Source organism: Callospermophilus lateralis, chromosome 1 (assembly GCF_048772815.1).
Source record: "Callospermophilus lateralis isolate mCalLat2 chromosome 1, mCalLat2.hap1, whole genome shotgun sequence".
Taxonomy (NCBI): Eukaryota; Metazoa; Chordata; class Mammalia; order Rodentia; family Sciuridae; genus Callospermophilus; species Callospermophilus lateralis.
This window is the reverse complement of record NC_135305.1, coordinates 29480373-29501197: the sequence shown is the minus strand read 5'-3', so window position 1 is coordinate 29501197 and position 20825 is coordinate 29480373. Positions and strand designations below refer to the sequence as shown.

Below are 20825 nucleotides of genomic sequence, written 5' to 3'. Positions count from 1 at the left end.
AGTGATGTAGATGACTCTAAATACCTGTCATAACTGAAAGAACTGTCCACAGAATGATTTTTTTCATATATTAATAAGAAAGAGGAACTCAATGGAATAAAAAAATCATAAATAAGTTATGACTGTTATATATATGAATAAAAATTACAAATAAGTTATGACTGTTATATATAAATATTCATGTATTATATTCATATATATTTGAATATATATGTGAATGTGTTTGTGTGTGTATGTGTGTTTGTGTATTCATATATGAAAAAACCATACCAACAGGGTGAGAGAGAAAAGAGTTAACCTAAGGTACTTGAAAAACAATATTTTGACTATATATTATAAGGCTAAAAACAAAAAGTACTACACACAAATAATGTAATCTAGTTAGAGAATTTGTTTTTCACAGGGGTGTAGGATAGCAATTCTGAAATTATATATGTGTATATTATGGTTGAGCAAACAAATAAAAATGCAATTGAACATGAGACTCTCCCTTTTTCACTGTTGGAGAACAAAGTTACTAAGAAACTTTAAGAAAGAAGGGCAGGGCAAAACAAATGCTGTGGTACCAGAACTGGAGGGCTCAGAATGAATTTATGGGTTTTTAAATTATACATGTATACAGAGAGATTCAGATATAGACGGAAGGATTAGCATACAAAGATATATTTTTAAACTATCCACTAACAGGGCTTAGAAGTAATGACATCCTAGTAACAATGAGAATATCTAGTACCTAGATCTTGGTTTCTAGATAGTATTTTCCAATAAAAAAAATATGAATTTCATGAAGCAGTGATTGATTCTAAAGTTAGGGTGGGAAAAATACAAGATAGGTTTGAAGCTTCTTGTAGTACTAATACTCAAAAAAGCAAGTACACTTCAAAAGGATGTACCTCAAAAAGTTCTTAATGCCAAAGCTGAAACAAAACAAAGTATTAGGTTACAACTAAAAGGATAAATTAGTCATGAGTCTATACTGATATTGATTAGAAGTGAAGATATAGCTCATACAGCTAGATAAATAAATAAAACAATGAGGAAAGTATAAAATTACCATTAGAATACCATAGTAATAATTACTGCATGCAAGATCCAACAATGAATGTAAGAATATTAGATGAAAGAAAGTTAAGGAGAAAAGGTTATTTGCATAGTATCAAAGTACCTCCTCTAAGATAGTTATTCATTACAAAGGGAAAAACAGTAACATTACAGTTGAGAAACCCAGCAGATATCACAAGCAATGAAGATTAACATTACCTGTAATAATGACATATTGACTCACGTAACCAGACATGAAGCACAAGATGGGCATAGCATTTTTGTGGTAGTATCAAAAATATACAGGCTTCATATAATCACAACAAACATCAGACAAATCCAAACTGAGGAACATTCTAAAAAATAACTGACCATAAGACTAAAGTATTGTCAGAGACTGGTTAAACCAAAGATGACATGACAACTAAGTACAATGTGGGATCTGGGAATGAATCTTGGAACAGAAAAACATCATTATAGGAAAAACCAATAAAATCTAAAGTTTATACTTTAGTCAACAGTACTGCAGCAATTTTAATTTCTTAGTTTTATAATTATATTATAGTTATGCACTATGTTGATGTTAGGGAAAGCTGAATGAGTGGTTGGTACATGGAAACTCTCATAGTTTTAGAATTTTCTGTAAGCTTAAAGTTATTTTAGAATGAAAAGTTAAAAACTGTCCCCTATGACTCCAAATCTCATGAAGAGTTAAAGAGAGAAGAGGTCAGAGTATAATCTGGTTTCCAGATACACTTTGACCTTCTCTCCCATGCCTCTCTCCACTCTCCTTGCTCCAGTTGCCCTGTCCTCTGTCAAGCACACCCCCTGGCTTTTGTAATTGCTATTCCCCTGCCTAAACATTCTTTCCCATTTACCTGTGTATTAGCCTCCCACTCTTCTTTAAGGAATATGAATTCATATCACTTTATCAGAGAGGCCTTTACTAATTTTCCTCGATAAAATACTCTCTTCCTCCATTATGTTGTACTTCCCTTTATTCTTTTTCACAGCAGTTATTACAATCTATGCATCTATTTATTATTGGCCTCCACCATTAAATTATTATTATAATTTAATTATGCAAGCAGGGATTTTGTCCATTTCCCTTATCACTGTATCTCTAATATCTAGAACAATAATTGTTATATTGTAGGTATTCAAAACTTCGCTGAATGAATGAATGAATGAATGAATGAATGACTTATCTCAAACATCAAATCCCACAGTAAGCTTTATGGCCTGCACCTTACCCCAAACTGTCAGATGCTATTCAGAGTATCCTGTGCAGAGCTATTTGCCTGTACTTAACTGAAAGCACAAAGATATCACAGCAGTGCCATTTTGTTATAAAAATGAAGAAAATAAATCAAGGTTAAAGGAAGAAGAAGCAAATGATAATATATTAAAGAGGAAAATGGGATACTAGTTATTTCACAAAGATGTTACACTTTATTTTGTGTCAATTTAACGATTAAATGTATTCAATTGGTTCATAATATTTTCGTTATTAACAATATTCTGAAGAAGTCATTGGATTTAAACATCTATCCATGGTTAAGATTAATAATTGATCTGCAGTTAGTTTTAAAAACTGTCACAAAGCTCCTAGTCCCTTACTTTAGCACTTAACTGAAACTCATTTGAAAAATACCGTGACCAGGCTCTTACTGAACCTCACTAGCTAGTCACATAAACAGAGAGTTGTCATGTGTTATGGACTTGACCTAGGGAACAGAGTGTTTCAGGAAGATCCCACACACTTAACTGTTGACTGATGGCAGTTTTAATGACTATGGCGAAGTTTTCTCTAGTTGTCTGTAAGAGCAAATAATCTGTAGAAACCACTGTTCACTTGTCATTTATTTGTCATTTTCCATGGTGATTATCAAAAGATAAATACTATAGTACATTAACCATAATGTGCATAATTTATAGTGGCATTGAAGAGTAGCAACACTATCAACAGTGGTCAAGTTCCAGGTCAAAAGTATGTTATAAGGATCAAGAAAGAAAAAGTAGGGCTGCAATTGTAGCTCAGTGGTAGAACACTTGCCTAGCGTGTGTGAGGCACTGGGTTCCATCCTCAGCACCACATTAAAAAATAAATAGATAAATAAAATAAGGTTATTAAAAAAAGAAAGAAAAAGTATTACCAGTTGTTTTCCTGGTAGAAAAAGTATAAATCATAGAATATAAACACTAATATGACTGAAATAAGCATAAACAAAACAAAAAGAAGAATTTAATATAGAATTATCTATACTATACAATTTTCATAGAATAAAGGGGATAATTAAGATGCAAATGCATTCAAGCTTTAAGTACTGACTCAGCTGACTCAGTGGACCCGCATACTCTAGAAGTGGTTTATGGATAAGCATTCTAAAAGAGAGAGAATGCAGGACTTAGACTAATTATAAAAGACTAAAAATGTAGTAAATCTTGGTAAAAATGTGTATTTTTTAATGATAACTATGGAATTTCACATTTCAACACAACATTTACAATATCAATGTTTGAGTTTCAATAGTCTGCTCAACTTTGGGCTAAAGGAAAGGTGACTATAAAATTCTCTGATCCAAGAGTGTAAAATTAATGTCTTAATAATACAAATGAAGCTGAATTTTATGGGTACCATTTCATTTCCTTACAAGCACTTAGGATGTTGATAATGAAAAATAAAATAACTCTTCAGAACTTTGAATATAGGACCACCACTGATTTTTTTAAAAAAAATTTAAATCATTTTTTCCTACTCTTGGCAAATAACAAGCATTTGAGCTTTCAAGAATATTATATGTCTTTGGTTCTCTGTGATGCTCAAGTAAATTTTTGAGTTACTGAAATAGAAGCTTTAATCATTCTGTACATGCTACAAAAGAAAGCTCTAGAGAAACAAGAATTGTTCAAGGTTAGAAATTTCATCTGCTATTTAACTACAGGCCTCAGAATTAATCTATGAAAACAAAAAAGAATTTTTGGGAACTACATAAGGCATATGTTTGCTTTAGTTTGGCCAATCAAGGTGCAAACCAGAAGATATATTTATCTAACTATTTATAACCCATCCTTTCCCCCAGTGCTAGGGATAGAACTTAGGGCCTTGCATATACTGGGCAAGTGCTCTACCACTGAGCCATATAACAGGAAATACATTATGATGAATTTCTCTGACCAGTTAGTGAATTCCCCTTATAATATGTGGTATCTCAAGAGTCTTTTCAAGGTATAATTCATATTCTATCACAGAAAAAAAAGGTTTAGTTTGTTTCCAAACAGAAAAGAATACCTGGAGAAAATTCTGGGTGTCATATATGAAGACCATTCAAAGAACAAATATTTCAACAGAAATGTATGTTATTTTGATAATTCCTTCCTCATTGAATCCCAGAAGCATATTAAAAGTATCAGGGGGTGGGACAGTAGATTGATATGAGAAGTTAACCAACTAATAGGGAATAAATGAATCAGTTTAAATGTTAACAATTGAAGAAATAGCTTAAGTCAATAGTTTAACCCTAATAGAAATGAATCCGGTATTAAAATGCAAAATATATATTTGTCATAGTTACTATATCTAATAGTCACTGCTATTGCAGAAACATGCCATATTAAATAATTTATTAGAGAAAAAAGTACCAAAGAAAAGCCAGTCATCAGAACAAGAGCTCAAAGACATTCTTTCAACTCCTCAAACTTAATATTTAAAGAACAATATTTTTTTTTGAGAATTTTAATATTTATTTTTTAGTTTTCATCAGACACAACATCTTTGTATGTGGTGCTGAGGATCGAATCCGGGCAGCACGCATGCCAGGCGAGCGCGCTACCACTTGAGCCACATCCCCAGCCTGTAAAGAACAATATTTTAAAGGAAAAACTGCTCAAACTAATTTCCTACCAAGAGATAACTTGTATGGTGAATTAATCTACTCATATTTATAAAAAGAATGTAAAAATCAAGTGAAGGAATTGCAAGTTTGATATGTAATACAATAATGGTATGTTATGACATACTACAACATATAGTTTTAGACATTTCCACTACAACATATAGTTTTAGAGATTCCTTATAGTATTAAATAACATTTTAATGGAACATTTCACACAATAGTGAAGTTAAAATCTCTTTTGATATAAAAAAAAGTAATGTGTAACAATCTAGAAAATCTGGATATTAAAACATCAATGAGTTTTTGAACTGGAAGAGCTCATCATTACATTACCTTCACCACCAAAAACAGGACTACTAAAACTAATATTGGTTATCACAAATACAGCCAATTATTAAAGAGAAGCCTAAATAAATTTCTGTGGGACAGTAGAGAGAAATATTTACTCATTTATGCCTTGTGCAATATTCAGTAGGTAGTAATAATTAAGGAGTTTACCTGACTACTAGTTTCACTTAGAGCTTCCAGCATTTTTTCAACTGCTGCTTGTAGTCGAGAACTAATATTCAGCATTAATTCTTCATTTTCAGGATCTATTTCAGTTCTAGCAAAACCAATCCTTATAAGGTGCTGCGATAATTCTGTTCCTTCCTCAGTTACTTTTGAACACATGCTATTATCAGTTCTTGGCATATCACTTCCAGAATAGGAGGGTACGGATCTGTCTATAACTAGAATAACAAAATGTTAAAGGCATACATTAATAACAATAATTTCACTTTAAATTTTTAAAATCAAGTCAAATTGAAATCATTTTTCAAAGTACATGTGTTTTAATAACAGCATTGTAAAATTGCAGAATTTAAGATTTGGGTTATTTATTAATTTTTCTTTAATAAAAATTTTGGGTTTTTTTTTGGGGGGGGGTACCGGGGATAAAATCCAGGGCCTTGCACATAATAAGCATGTGCTGTATTGTTGAGCTATACTCCCAACCTGATAAAAACCTTTTAAGATAACTTTTAATAGATATTTATCAAATGACAAGCATGTAGAGTTTGCTAAGAAATGGGGACACTAAGGAGACAAAATCTGGTTCCTATCGTGAAGGACTTTACAGTATAATGAAACAATACACATATATACATAAGGAAAAAAAAACTTATCGTGCAGTGGGATGTAACTGGTTATGGAAGAATAGAATAAGTGCTCCTAATTTGTTTGGAGTAACCTGACTTTTAAGCATTACATATTTGAACATTACCTGCCCTGGCTACAGATTAAAAGAAACAGATAATTTTGTAGCTTGGTAGTTTTGTAAAAAGTATACTGGGAAGAAATTAGGATGATGAGCAGTGCTAATTTAACTACAGACACTGTTACCATACTATCAACATTATTGTTACATCTTACATAAGAAAATCTGGTTGACATAGGCAGATGATAAGCTTTGCAACTGAACAGAGGAGTATTAATGGAATATGTGGAGATACATAAACTGTTAGAAATTTGGGTCTGCAGAATTAGGGGTCATCTGTAAAAAGGTAAGAGTTTAAACACTGAAAGTGGTTACATCTGTTTTAGGAGTGATATTTAGCGAAAGGAGGAAACAAAGTTGGAGCCTCTGTATATCATAAGCTAACAAAAGAAGCCATATAAGAAATATCAGATAGACAGGAAAGGGATGTTCTAGAAGAGAACATTTCAAAAAGGAAAAGACTTTAGTGAAGTTATTTGCCTAGAAAGACAAACAGTCAAGGATTATGCTATGAATTTAATGACTGAAAAGTCATTGTTCTCCTCAGAAAGAAGTGTTGGTACTATAAGAACAGAAACTAAAGTCAGTTAAAGCAAGAGTTAGTCTATTCTTTTTAATTTTTTATACCTTCATTTTATATATAAATTTTTTATGCAGTGCTGAGGATTGAACCCAGAGCCTCACAGGTGCTAGGCAAGCACTGAGCTATATCCCCAGCCCAGTCTCTTCTTGCTTATTCTCTTATGAAGTATACTGAATTTTACCTTGCAGTATGTGTGTGTGTAAGTTAAAAGAAACAAATAGTTATTTTTATGAATATAAAATGAAATTTTATGGTACAATATGACATTTTGTGGTACAGAGAAGCAATCAATGGTGAGAAAGAGACTGAAGGTTCTGTGTACACATGGGAATAAATCTAAAACACAAATTAAAGAAAACACAAGCACAAGGTGAAACAAAGCCATTTATAAATGATCACTGAGTGTTAGTTTTTTTTTTTTTTTTGGAATGGTAACAACAACAACAACAACAAAAATAGGCAATAAAGCACCTAGAAAAGATAAAGATGTCAATCAGCTTAATGTATATTTCAGGGCTGGAGATGTAGCTCAGTAGTAGAGTGCTTGTGCTTGCCTGGCCTGAGTGAGGTCCTAGGTTCAATTCACACACACACACAAAACAAAAATTGAAGATAGAAATTATCTGAAATAATCTGAATATGTTCCATTAAAGAACCAAATTTGTTTGTTCCTATGAAACAAAAGAGAAAGACAGCAAAATTATAATTACCCATAATGACTAGTCTGGGGGAAAAAATCTCTGGGTTCAATTCTTGGTACCAAATCAAACCAAAGAATGATTTGTAAATACAAAAATATAAGATTGAGTTAATTAAATGGACCAGCAAAATTATCTGTGCCACAATATTTTACACAATGTATTTCTTAACTTTGGATTGAATTTTTCTTCTAATGCTTTCTGAATCAACAGTTGATTTCAATAGTTAACATTTTGAAAGATCAATAATAATAATAATCAATAATAATAATCATAATCAATTCATATATGTACAAAAGGGTTGTAAGTAAAATATTAAGTATGATTTAATCTTCCCTTGAACAGTAATCTCAGTGTTTCCTTTACTAGACTATAAACTACTATAAAACACAGACGATACAGAAATTACTGAATAAGTGTTTATAGAATTGAACAGATAAAGTTGCTTATAATTAACAAACTATTGCTAGATATGTTAAAATAGACACTATCTATGGATATAGACAGTGGATAGAGGATTTGCTTTCTCCAAGAAAATGAACATGAACTTTATCCTGTGTTTGATTGATCTCAATTACCAATTTGTCTTTATAACTCAGCATACTGCTCCTTAAGTAATTGCTGTTGTTTGCTGAATATTCAGTAGCCATTTTAAGAAGTATCTATGAGAAATGCTAACAAAAAGGCAAAAAATATTTTTGCAATGTACAGAACATTCCTTAGTGTCTTTTGAATATGGAAGTCAATCTAGTACAGTTCTTACCAACAGAACAGCAAAATTCCTCCCTAGATGATTAAGTGAAACCAGTTAATTACCTTAAAAATTTTTTGGTAGTCACTTTTATAAGTTTTAGGTATTTTCAAACATTACCTAATTCTTCTTAATACAACAAGATCCATATATAGACATAATAGTCCTTCATTGAGAACTTAACCAAATGTAAGTTAATTTGAAAAATATATCTACCTAGTTTGAAAAGAGTAAATGTGGAAGGAAGGGTTTAAAAGTCAGGATTATTTCATCTTGTATTTTACTAAAAATGGCATTGAAAATTATTTTTGAACTCACCTGAAGTGTCTTTAATTCAAATTTATTTTAAATTCCAAATCAATCTTTTCTCTGTAGTTAAAATGTACTGCTGGCTAACTAGTACTTAAGCAAACCTTCTGTAACTGGAATACTTTCTATTTTTCCCCATGAAGCTTAAAAACTACAATGTTTCAAAAATTGTAAAGCTCTGGCATTTCAGAATATTTCCTTCTACCTGGGCAGAAGTGGTTGGATGTGAAATGATAGTGAACTATAGGCTTGACCTTCTAATTTAAGAATCCAGGGCCTATTTCTCTGGAAACACCTGACTAACCTTTCCCCTCTTTGATTTCCTGATATCTTCTCCAGCAAGGAAAAAGAAACAGAAAAAACAAGGCAGATTGGAGGTCACCAATGTGATGGTAAAAATTTAAAATAAGAGTGTACAATCACAAATATAAAAAATTGTGTTCTATATGTGTAATATAAATAGTAAAACATTCTGCTGTCATATATAACAAATTAAAATTTAAAAAAATAAAAAAAGAAATTAAAAGAAGAGCCCAACCCACACAGCTACAGGAAAATGACAGAATTAGGAAAAAAGCCATCTCACAACAGGACCTAATTTTTATATCTACACACAAAAACTGTCAAACCACTTTTCCAAAAGTAAGAAAGGACCTAACAGAGGATAGTCTTTGGTTTCTTATAATCACATTCTTCTAACTATCTCAATGAAAACTGGTGCTGGATTCCTACAAGTTCTTTATTTTAAGCTTTCCTGATTTACAGGGTGGTGATGTGGAACTTTTCCTTTATAAGTGGAGAAATGAAAGAGTCTTCTGGTTTGTGTAGGCATACCAAGGTATATAATGGCAACTCTAAAACATTCACTTGCAAATGCTATACAATAATACATATAGTGCTTTGAACAGAGTGGCTTTGTGTTTGGAGGTGCATTTGTTGAAAAATACTTGAATATTCTCTCTCCTATATATTCTACACACAGAAAAAGTGCCTTGAACTCAGCAAGATGATTTGAAGATGATTATTTCACAAGCGTATGAAACTAGTATTACCTCTTATGTGTTCCTCTTGGATACTTGACTTTACAGATGCCTCTGATTCTGATCTCCAAATAAGGCTGACAGATGACTGGCCTTTACTAGATCTATCTAAAATCCCAAGAACATGGCGGCCAATAGTTTCTTCAACAGCTATGGTAGTCTTTACAACTTCTAAGAGGATCTTCAGAAGTCTGTTGTTAGTTTTCTGGAGTGCAAACCTATACAGATAAAAAAAAAAAAAAAAACCACATTTATTAAAATATTTAATCTCTTTATAAAACATTTAATCTTAAAATATTTATTTATTAAAATATTTAATCTTTTTACAGTATAAAGCCTTTACTACTATCTCACCAAAAATACAATGCAAAATATGTGTTTGGTGAAAAATATCATATAGATTTGCTCTATTAAAATAACACAATAGCACCTACAATGAAGTGCTTCTTACTCTTAATTTATTTTTTTAAAAAAGTGATTTGTTTAGAAAACAAATTTATAACACTTTTAAAGGTGCATTTTATTGACCTGAAAGAAATCAAATAATAATATTTTTTAAGATAGTAATAAATTGGAAGAAAACTTTAAGGAGACATAAAACTTGAGTTTCAAAAAGTGTGGTAATACCAATATCTACATAATTGCATTGGTTATACTGATCATGTTTATATACATATAAGGTTTATCTTTTTATGTGTCAGACAACAATATTTTAATATATAATTAAGAATCCAACTAGAAAAAAAGTGGTGGTATTTGTATAATTTCTTGGTGATAAACTAGATGTTTAAATTACAAGAACTGGCAAAGACCTGCTTTTAAAAAGGCTTTCAGTGAAACTACTCAGTCAACACCACAGGAAATATCATAGGCTGTTATTATACCTGCTCCAAAGACAAAAATATCTCTAGTTACACACATTGCACTCAGCCAGTAGGAAAAAAACATATTTTCAACTAAGTAGAAATAATAGCTTGTCTTTTTAGAGATAAGAAATACATTCTAATTTTAAAATGAGAAAATATTGTTAATCAGCCTTCAAAATATCTTAGCACTATGAACATGTTAATGCCTATATTTCTAGACTTTTTTCCTCCTCTGCTTCACTCAAAAATATACATATTTTAAAAACAAAAACTGATCATACTGGACAATGTGTTTTGTAAGCTTTCTTTTTAGCTTAACATGAACATTTTACCATGTGAAAAAATGTGCTTCCATAAATGGTGATTCAAAAGATTATATGATTAATTTTATGAATAACTAAACAACTCACTCAACAGTTTAATTCAACAGAGATACTATGGTTATAAGCTTTATATTTAATACATGTAAGATATAATAAGAAACTTTCATAGTAAGGTCCCCTGGCCTAAGAGACTTCTTTCTCAACCTCACATGTTGTTTGACACATTACCAACAATCTGGTTGAAAGGGTATCTGTTTCACAGGCACATGACAGACCTATTTTAAGATCAGGTAATAAATGGAGAAGTTTTCCTTTAGTATTTGTCAAGTGAAAAAGAGTTCTATTTTTGTACCTAGATCAAATTCTCTGCTTACATAATCAAGAATGTTTAAACATAAAAGCCCAAATAATTTAGTTAGCGGGAAGTAAGGGTTTTAATTCCTTAACTTTTATTTATAGAAGTTTTGTTCAAGTCCTAAATCCCAGGAGTTGGATAATGTGATCAAAACTGATATAATGGTAAAAAGAAATAAAGATGAGCAAGATGTTTATTTTATATTGGCATGGTAACTCTAATTTTCATACACTTTCTTTCTTGTTTGAGTTCCACACTGACTATGTACCATATTGATGATCCAATGGGGAAGCCAAAATCTTAGGGGCCAAATTCCTCCATGCAAGCTGAGGAAGGAGGTTAGGAGGACACAAAAGGGTTGACAGTCATAGAAATTGGAAAAGGAGGAAAAAGTTAGTAGATATTAGTTCTAATTAAAATTTAAAAGATTATTTCCATTTGAACAAAATAAATTTTAGATACTGTGCTTAATATTAATGTGGGATAATTATAGTATAGTTTTGTACATTTTAATATTAACATCTACAAAATGAAAGTAAGGAACGTTTTGTTAACATTGGGTCATTAATTTATTACTTTATAAAACTAGGATATGTATTAAAAGTTCTCACCTGTTATGCCATGAAAGCATGAAAGAAACTAAATGTTGAATATTTACAAATGCAGTAATTTTTTTTCTCAACATAAACAAACCAGAGAATAGCTTACACTCAATCCATGCCCATACACTGAAGGAGGAAAAAAGAAATAAAGCTCACAAGTAGAACTGTTTTTAGTTTTTTAGGTTACAAAACAGCATTAAGAAGAACAAAATTAATCAAGAAAGGTTTGATATCAAAACAATTCTAAACATTTAAAGTCAAGTTTATGATCAATAGCCAATTAAAATTTTTATTACATAAAAAGATTTAAAAATTTGTAATTTAATGTCTAAAAATTGATAATCTTTTATATATTACACATATATGGACATGTTTCATACATAGAAATATATGACATGTTTCATACACAAGATAGTATTTTTAAGAAAATACATATGTACAAGATAAAAATAAGGATGAATAAAGTTTATTACATTTGAACAACCATTTTAATTGACTTTGCACTGAAAAAATACACATTTTGTATACCTTTCACTGGACAGACTATCAGGAGGTACATCTTCAGGTTTTCTGTCCATTTCCTTTTCTTTCAACGTCTGTTCCTCAATTTCCCTTTGGTTTTCATTTTCATTCTGTTTAAGTTTGTGCAACAGCAAAGAGGACAAGACAGAAAGAAAACCTGTCATCTTAAAAACAGCATATCATTCTTCTATACTGGTATGATGTGAAACAGAAAGTGCTTGAAATAATATTTATCAAGAGATCAGCATTATCAAAAAAAGGATAAAACATTCAAGTGTAGAGATGAAAAATGTTTTAATGGCTTCAAACTAATACACTCTATATAGTGTCACAATAAGGGTTGTCAGGTTGCTCCTTGGTAGAACAACAGTTTCTCCTACAGCAATGCCAGATTCAAATTATCTTAAACAGAAAGCAAGGCATTTTGACTCCACCTACCTTACATCTAAGTGATCACCAATATGTTAAGCTTAGTAACTATAAACATACGTCTCCCACCAACAATAAAGATAAACAAATCCTACTGCATTGTTGATCTACTGTTCCTAAATGCATCAAAGTCAATACTACCTGTGTTTGCGTACTGCTGCTGCGCAGCTCACAACACAGCTTCTCTCTTCCAGCTAAAGACAGCTGCTTTAGTGCTTCCAACTCCTCTATAAGCACCCTTTCTCTTTCTGAAACCAGGTTTTCGTTATTTAATGAGGATCTCTAAATAAGAAAAAAGGTCATGGAAGAATATTGATTGCGATAGAGGTAAAAAGCAGAAACATCAAGCAGATTTCTTTTAACCCCTTGGGACCAAGAGACCTTGGTTCTACCTTATGATTCATATTTCATTATTAGGGATTAAAAGGCACATATGAAGTTCAATGCAAAATTTGCAACTTTAGAAAAAAAGTTATTTAAACTTAAATATTCAGGAATTTGTATAGTTCGAGTAATATTTTCTCTGTCAATTTTTGCATTGAAATTTTAGAAGAATAAATTCACAAAATGCAATGAAGAAAAGCAAAACTGATTTTTCAAATGATATATTTTAATCTCTAATATCAATTTCCCTATTATTTTATATTCAAAAAATACACGTTGTTTTAGTTTTCAAAATTAAATTCAATAAATTTGTTTTCATAAGAACTTTCATGTAAATATTTCTTGCTTTTCTGCAATAATTTTGTGAGTATATTTTATATAGCAGTTGACAAGAATATAACTCCCAAATACCATGAAATATTTAAATTTAGAAAAGAATGTTATATAAATTTGAATTTCTCTAATCAACAAGAGATGTGTCCTTGGAGAGAGTTCTAGAAACAGATTACTTCAGAAGATTTCCATTCATGATTAAAAAGATGGATTAAAGATAGATAAAGATAAACCTTGGAGATGGTAATTGGTAGACTCACAGAACTATAAATGAACATGGAAAAAGTGAATGACAGCAACTGTATACTCAAGTACCTCAGTATAATATTTCCAAAACTCTCAAAGTGCTTTAGCTATGTATGGTCAATAGAATTTTTAAATTTATATTGTAGTCACATTTCCAGTGCCTGAAAGGCAGTTAAATAAAATGATAATGCACATTATATCAGTTGAGTTAGGTGTGCCTAACAAGGTCTAAAGCTGATCCCAGGAACTTCCTGATGTTAAGTATTTATAATTTATTTGTATGTAGAAAAAATAATTTTGACTTAAAAAAAAAAAAAAAAGCCACATAAAAAAATACCATTATTTCAATTGAGGAGAAAAGAGACTCTAAAGTTCCATACCTGGGCTAATTGTCTATTAAGTCTCTTAATCTCTTCTTGTAGCTGCTCCTGTTCCTCTCGCTGTCGCTCCATGTGTCTCATGTGTGCCTGCCTCAACAGTTCTGTGGCCTGTTGATGTTCTTCATACTGTCGCACAAGTTCTTGCCTCATATCTTCCAACTGTTCTTCATTTGACATCATTTGTCTAGAAGCATCCATGCTTGATGTCAACATCTTATCATGAATCTTTGATAGGAAAAAACACAAGCAAAAAACTCAATCATAACATATTTTGTGGCAATTAGTCAGCATTGATACTTTAACTGAATATGAAAACAATTCTATTAACAACATAAAGCATCTGAGTTTTAGTTTTATTATTAAACAAAAGCATAAATCATTTTTTTTAAATTATTTTTTAGTTGTAGATGAACATAATACCTTTTTTCATTTAGTTTATGTGGTGCTGAGGATCGAACCTAGTGCCTCACCCATGCAAGGCAAGCGCTCTACCACTGAGCCACAACCCCAGCCCATAAATCACTTTTTTAAAAAAAGTATTTTTCTTACTTATAATTCCGAAACAACATGAAGTTAATTTATTACCACCATATATGTTATTTTCCAAAAGGAAACAGCTACTTACCAGATAGTTTAGCTAAAATCTAATTCTAACAGAGAAAAACAAAATACTCAAAATTCTTTATCCACCCCCTCCAACCCCCACCCCATCCACTTTATTTTTCGCCCGTACTAGAGATTGATCCCAGGGCCTCACACATGCTGGGCAAGTGCTCTACCACCAAGCTACATCTCCAGCCCCTTCTCTTAATGAAGTTATAACTCCTTTATATCTCTTGATATTTTATAATGGGGAAATAATATAAACAACAACAACAAATACACACACACACACACACACACACACACACACAAAGTTTATAGGGCCAGGGTTGTGCCTCAGTGGTAGAGCGCTTGCCTAGCATGCATGAGGGGTTCAATCCTGGGATTGAATCACTGGGTTCAATCCTGGGAACCACATAAAAATAAACAAATAAAATAAAGGTATTATGTCCATATACAACTAGAAAAATATTTTTAAAAATTAAGTTCACAAAATAAGGAATTTTGCCTATTTAATTTTTATTCATTGGTCATCACAGTATTATAGAAAACTGCTTATTCAAAGAAAAATTATAATAAATTTTATTTGGAAATAAACGCTTTACATTTATGAGTTTCTCACACTCATGACAAGTCAATAGGTTCTATGAATACTTCAATCCCTTAAGATACTAATTAAAATCATTCTGCCTTGAACAGCTATAGCTAAATTAGTTTTCATAAACATTTCACAAGTTTTGCATTACATAAAAAGGTGACAGTTTTATTTGAATACTCCTCTGAACAAGATATATCTATCGTGAACACATAAAATAAATTTGAAATTCAGATAATTTTAAAAGAAGTAGAATTTATTGTTTTCTAATAAAGGCTGCAATTCGTTGGGGTAACAGATCCTCAACTAACAAGAAAAAAGAATTAGTATATAGATAATAAGATACTTTGAATTGTCTTCTTGAATTCGTAGCAATTTCCTTTTATGTTCTTACATTTAATTGAGCAAATCTTTTGGCCACAGGTATTACCTAGTTATAATATAATTAATCTTCAATTAGTTTAAATAAAATTAACACAGATATAATTCACAATGAGAACTTAACATGTACTATGGCCATAAGACAACCAAGAATACTATGACCTGACTTATTTTATACTTCACACCAATATTGTTTCACTTAATCAAATACCTTATAATTAATAAAATACATTAAAGTCAAGACTGGACTTCATACTTTCATTCTCTATTAATCAGCATTATTGCTACTGTTTTAAACTGAAGATATTATTATAAGTTTTTCTTTTTTACATTCAAAGAAGCATACTTACAGATTCGCTAACTATAAATGTTTCGTCTTTGGAGAACATTTCTTCTGAAATAGTTAGTTGGTGGACCTCTGATTCTACTATATCATCAAGATGATCACTGTTTGGTAATAGAACTTCTCCATCTTCTCCTAACTCTTTACTAAGTGGCTTAAATTCTTCTTTAAATTTCATGTCCAATGCATCAGTGGTCTGAAGATCAATTTGATCCTGAGATAATTTCATTTCATTAAAATAATGTTTTTCATTTTGCTGACAGAAAGTAAGTGCTTGTTTTGATGACATAGTATTTTCTTTTCCCTTTGATAGTCTAGATAGTTCAGTTTGTTGAGCAAATGCAATGCTCATTGACACAATGACCTAAAGAAATCAATCAAACAAACAAAAAAGGATTAGATTTATAAATACCAGCTGGATTTAAAAAGTGGGTCAATTACTCAAAATAATATGAATTAGAAAAAAGCCTGGCCTCATAGTTTTAAAAACAAAAATAAATCCTCTGATAAAGTGATACAGAGATAGGCTATTTTTCAATAAATTTAACATCAAAGTGTTTTACTGCCTGCCTTTTAAAATAAAACAAGCAAAACTTTTCTAACTATAACATCAATAAATGCTCAGTACAAAAATAAAAAAATTATATAAAAGTTTTTATATTTCTTCCTTCCAAGAAAATTCACTTGGCCATAAGTGATAATGTTCCGTGACAATCCTCCATCAGTATCTGTAGTTATTATCTAACATTACAATAATTTATCAGGGTAATACAACCACTTTTTCTCTTCATAACTTTTCCCTCATTTTTAGAATGCCAAACTCCTTCACAAGGTAACTATTTACAATGTAACACATATATAAAAACTTGTGGCATTCTGAAAAATTGTAATTACTATTCTATATCAAGAAAAAAATGTTCTTTTCAATGAAAAGCACCGCAAAACATTCTATGAAGCAGCAATTATAGTTGATGCTGTTACACAACTGTTTGATGGACTATATATGAAACTTACAAATAAAAACAAAGTACATACCATCAATAAAATCCATGCTTTTTTTGACAGTTCAAAGATCAAGAAAATCTATATAAACCAAGAAAATCTTGCAGATAAACTATAAACTTACCTTAGCTATTTCTTCTTCTAATCTTTCTTGGTATTGTTTTTCCAACAATTTAACCATATTTGTTTCTTGTTTCATTCCATATTCATTAGAAAACTAAATTAAAGGGTGAAATATGACAATTTACACTGATTTTATACCATTAATTTTAAGGATGTACTCAATATTCCAAAAATATCACTATTTTTGGACACTTTCAAATAAAAATAAATTTCAGTTATCTTTTAACTAAAAACATTTAATCTAATAATCCTACGAAATAATTACACTTACTATAAACTTAAAGATGCAAAGAGAGAAATATATTTACATATCTGTAATTATTAGCATAAATTTTAAGGTGGGTTAAGGATACTTAAATATAATTAATAAGACATATGTATAAATGTATATTTATTTTAAGTAAAATGTTAACAAGTGGCTATGTTTGATAATGAAATCATGAGCAAATTTTCTTCTTGGTATTTATTAAAAGAACACAATTTTCCACATACAAATTATTTTTATCAATTAAAAAATAAATCTTCTTTTAGAAATGTAGATATAATGTCAACATGAAAGTATTTGTTTATTTACCAATTATTTGAATTTCATCCAACACACATTTAATAAGGGATGAGTGTGGCTCATATCTCTTCTTAATATCCAGAATGAGAAAGGGCAATAGGCAGTGATTTTAATTTTTACTAGAATTTAGAATTATTGAGTGAAGATGAAGATGCAGTTGGGGTTTTGAAAAAAGTTTTGAATAATACAATGTTGAGGAGAGGCAGAGAGTGGTTCAGTGGCAAGCACGGTAAAAAAAGCGTTTTCCTATCATTACTTCTGTTGGAAGATGGCCTGATCCATTATTCCAGCCCTAGCACCTTGGATTTTAGGGAATCCTATACACCAATCTGAAGATACCCTCTGCTTCCATAAGGGGAAGAAAAGCCTATTTTGGCCATGGTACTGAAGCTGATTTGTTACACAGTTCATAAAGAAATGTTACAAAGAAAAAATTTAAACTGTAACAAGGGAGGAAAATTCTCAAATTTAACTTTCTCTGTGTTTTTCCTATGCTATGAAAATATTTCTATAGACATTCTGGATCTTTTACATAAGGTATTATCCTCATGCTTTATGCTTAATCTTAGCCAAATATTTACTACATAATTACAAAACTGAAGACATAAAATTGATAGTAAGAAAAAGTATCAGTGTACATAACTGTTGAAAAATGAAGATTAAAAATAACATACCTCTATTGCATGATCAATATTCTTTTTTAGACAACTTCCAGGATGTACTACTGATTTCTGTACATCAGATTCTTTAATTACCACTGAATCAACAGAGAAGCTAAATACAAATAAAAAAGTATAAAAAAATTAGTGTTGTGTGTTTTATCCAAAGTTTCTACCATGCATAACGTGTACTGAGTCAGTGGGGAGACAAAAATGATAGTTCCCCCAGGGTTACAAGTATTGTAACTTAAAACATTTTTGACTAAGTTTTCCATTTAAAAGTAACAATGAATATTATGTCATTTAATGAATTTCAGTATAAATGTATGATAAAAAATTTATTATGTAAAAAAACATTTTTAATAAGTCTTTTAAAAATAACATCTTAGATATGCTTATGTAGCAACAGTGTACATAATATAACATACTATATACACTGATACTACACACTACTTATATACCTAAGATATGTGATACATATTATTCATATTACATGGATATCTAAATTACACAGACACAAAACATATAATAATACAGAATAGATTATATTGGATTAAATATATTAAAAGAGCCAGGTACAGTGGTGCGTGCTTGCAACTCCAGAAATTTGGGAGGTTGAGGCAGGAGGATCAAAAATTCAGGATGAGACTTAGCAATTTAGTGAGACTCTCTTTCAAAAAAAAAAGGGGGGTTGGAAATGCAGGAAGATGGCTGAATAATGTATTTGCTTCCCTGACAGATCTGTGGAGTGAACCAAGAAAAGCAAAAAGGTCACTTTTCAACAAGATGGGTGAATGGTCCAGAACCAGGAAGGACTTAACTGGAAATTAATACTGGATACTCAAAACAGATCATGGACGCAAGAGATCTTGTATAATAAAATAAGGGGGAAAGATCCCCAGCTCCACAGCTGTAAAATAGCTGGAGGTACAAACCAGAATAATCCCTATGTGAATGTAGTAAAGCAATAAAGGAACTAAAGGAACCCCCATTCCTAGGAAAACAGAGGTGTTCTGCGGTATGGAGAGCTTAAGAGCTCAGAGATACTGCTCAAAAAAACAACAAACAAACAAACAAACAAACAAAAAAACCCCAGTAAGCTGTGCTGCACAGCATCTGTGTACACGAGGGAAGCCACCAGATTTCTTGGCGGCATGCATGGAGGACAGCAGAAAGAACCCTTGTGAAGCAGTGGCTGGGGGGCCTGCAGCTAGGTGAGTCAATTATTGGCAGATCGAAGTCTGGCCCCAAAAATGTGCAAGGCAAACCCATGCTGTGTGATAGAGAGTGTTCCAAAGTGACCAGGAGAAAATCAAGCATGGAGGGACATTTACACAGGAGAATACTGATCAAGGAAACCCACCTGGCTTTCCCCTCCCCATCCAATCAGCTGCTTGCAGTACTGGCTGGAAGAGAAGTGCCTGACTGTGAATTTGAAAGGACAGGCAAAGGAGAGATCAAGTTTGGAGACCAAATGACAACCAGGGTTCATGGGGTCTGCAGGCAAAGTAGTGGGCTAAGAACAGATTCCTACATCACTTGTGTAGAACCTAAAGGAGGTTCCCGAGGTGCGGTCTTCCAATGTGGACAGACAATTGCTGAGCCTTGGAGGTGTGATGACTTAAAATCTTCAGACCAACAGGCACGCAGTGAAGAGATTGGAACATACCTAAGCCTACACCTTGGCTCTAGTAGTTCCGCTTCCAGGACTAACCCTCTCACCCTAGCAACCCTAACTACCCTGAGGGTAGAGCTAGCATCAAACTCCAGACAACATATCTAACTGCTCAGAAGAGAAGCTGAGAAACTTGAACTGCAATGGAAAAAAGTGTTCAATTTTTCATCCAGATTCCTTTTTTTTCTTCTCTCACATGTCTACCATTTTTGAAACCAAGTATTTTTCATGGATCATTTTATTGAGGACTGGGATATCTGAACATTACAGTTTTGTTGTTTATTATTTTCTTTTAAAAATTATATATATATATATATATATATATATATATATATATATATATATTCCCCTCTCATTTATCTGTTTCCTTGGATTCTCTTTCTCACTTTTCTCTTGCTAACACCCAACCTCTATTAAGTCCTCCCTTCTTTCTTCCTATAATTTTTTAACTTCTATCTTTTCTGATCCTTCCTCATAAAGATCACACCCTACATGACTTTTGTTCTCTCTTTGTCCACCAATGGAAACTGTAAACTTTTTTGCAAACTTACTGTTTATATTGTAGACAATAATTGAACACATCATTTCAGTTTAATGGAACAAAACTGTGGATGCCTTAATAGGAGCTATTTGGTTTAAGGCTATATATTGTTTGTATTGGGTGCAGTTATTATTTGTCTCTTCCTTAAAGGCGAGGTACTAGAAATCTTCAGGGACACTATGAATCTGCAGGGTAGAAACTGTACTGCCTGAAATCCACACTGCTAGAAGGACAGACATAAGAACAACATGAGAAAACAATGGAACAAAGTGGCCCAAACAAACCAAGATGATCCAATAATTAAACCTATAGACAACACAGT

The 20825-nt window shown here is 31.5% G+C and overlaps 1 protein-coding gene across 5 annotated transcripts in view; it reads right to left on the bottom strand.

The window, feature by feature from the left end:
• Akap9 (A-kinase anchoring protein 9) overlaps positions 1–20825 on the bottom strand; it is a 129590-nt gene that overhangs the window by 57451 nt on the left and 51314 nt on the right. For 3 of the 5 annotated variants that reach the window (XM_076833572.2, XM_076833591.2, XM_076833582.2), the window contains exons 11-19: positions 18303–18402; positions 17065–17157; positions 15946–16302; positions 14017–14241; positions 12815–12955; positions 12251–12354; positions 11732–11848; positions 9589–9794; positions 5436–5668 (exon numbers count right to left, since the gene is read on the bottom strand). In XM_076833572.2, coding sequence (XP_076689687.2) covers positions 5436–5668; positions 9589–9794; positions 11732–11848; positions 12251–12354; positions 12815–12955; positions 14017–14241; positions 15946–16302; positions 17065–17157; positions 18303–18402 — 1576 coding nt within the window. The remainder of the gene's footprint in view (positions 1–5435; positions 5669–9588; positions 9795–11731; positions 11849–12250; positions 12355–12814; positions 12956–14016; positions 14242–15945; positions 16303–17064; positions 17158–18302; positions 18403–20825) is intronic. The other 2 variants (XM_076833602.2, XM_076833609.2) reach the window with 1 other exon arrangement.